Consider the following 711-nt stretch of genomic DNA (forward strand, 5'->3'; position numbering starts at 1 on the left):
TTAATCGAAAGCCACCCCTCGACAAAGGCTCAATAAGCTGGAGGGCAAGCTGGGCTGCCTCGTCTTCAGAAGGCAAAGACTTCAGGAGGTCATCCATGTAGAAATCTTTTAGGACTGTACTGACAGCTTCTTCACTGCAAATGGCTTTGTTATCAATGGCGGTTTTCTTAAGGCAATAATTTGCGGAGGTTGGACTCTACTTTGCACCAAAGATCATGGCTTGCATCTGGTAGACATCAGGAGGACGATCTCTGCTTGGACCTCTCCAAAGGAATCTCGTGATGGTTGATCTTTCTCGATAACTCGTACCTGGAAGAACATTGTCTCAATGTCTGCAATCATAGCAACAGCATGCAGTCAGAATCTCATGATCACACCCACAAGGGAGTTCAGCAGGTCGGGGCCTGTCACCAGTTGATCATTCAACGAAGTTCCCTTGTATGGGGCTGCAGCGTCAAACACTATGCGAATCTTTCCTGGCTTATTGGGATTTGTAACAGCATGGTGTGGCAGGTACCAAGAGTTCTTGGGTTCCTTAGTAGCAATCTCTGTGGGAGATAACTTTCTGGCATAGTCCTTGGCAATGTAGGATTCAACTGTGTCATAATAGGCTTTGGCTCTTTCACTATTCTTATCTAGGCTTCGCTCCAGATTTGTAAGCCTTCTCTCTGCCAGTGGCCGATTGTTTGGGAGCACGACTTCTTCACCCTT

At 46.8% G+C, this 711-nt stretch overlaps 1 protein-coding gene across 1 annotated transcript in view; it reads right to left on the minus strand.

Moving 5' to 3' along the window:
* Positions 1-357: 357 nt before the first annotated feature.
* LOC138053446 (uncharacterized) overlaps positions 358-711 on the minus strand; it is a 1,638-nt gene continuing 1,284 nt past the window's right edge. The window contains exon 1 of the mRNA XM_068900081.1: positions 358-711. This exon is cut by the window's right edge and continues 1,284 nt beyond it. Within this exon, the coding sequence (XP_068756182.1) occupies positions 358-711 (354 nt within the window).

The sequence above is a fragment of the Montipora capricornis genome, chromosome 6 (assembly GCF_036669925.1).
Source record: "Montipora capricornis isolate CH-2021 chromosome 6, ASM3666992v2, whole genome shotgun sequence".
Classification (NCBI taxonomy): domain Eukaryota; kingdom Metazoa; phylum Cnidaria; class Anthozoa; order Scleractinia; family Acroporidae; genus Montipora; species Montipora capricornis.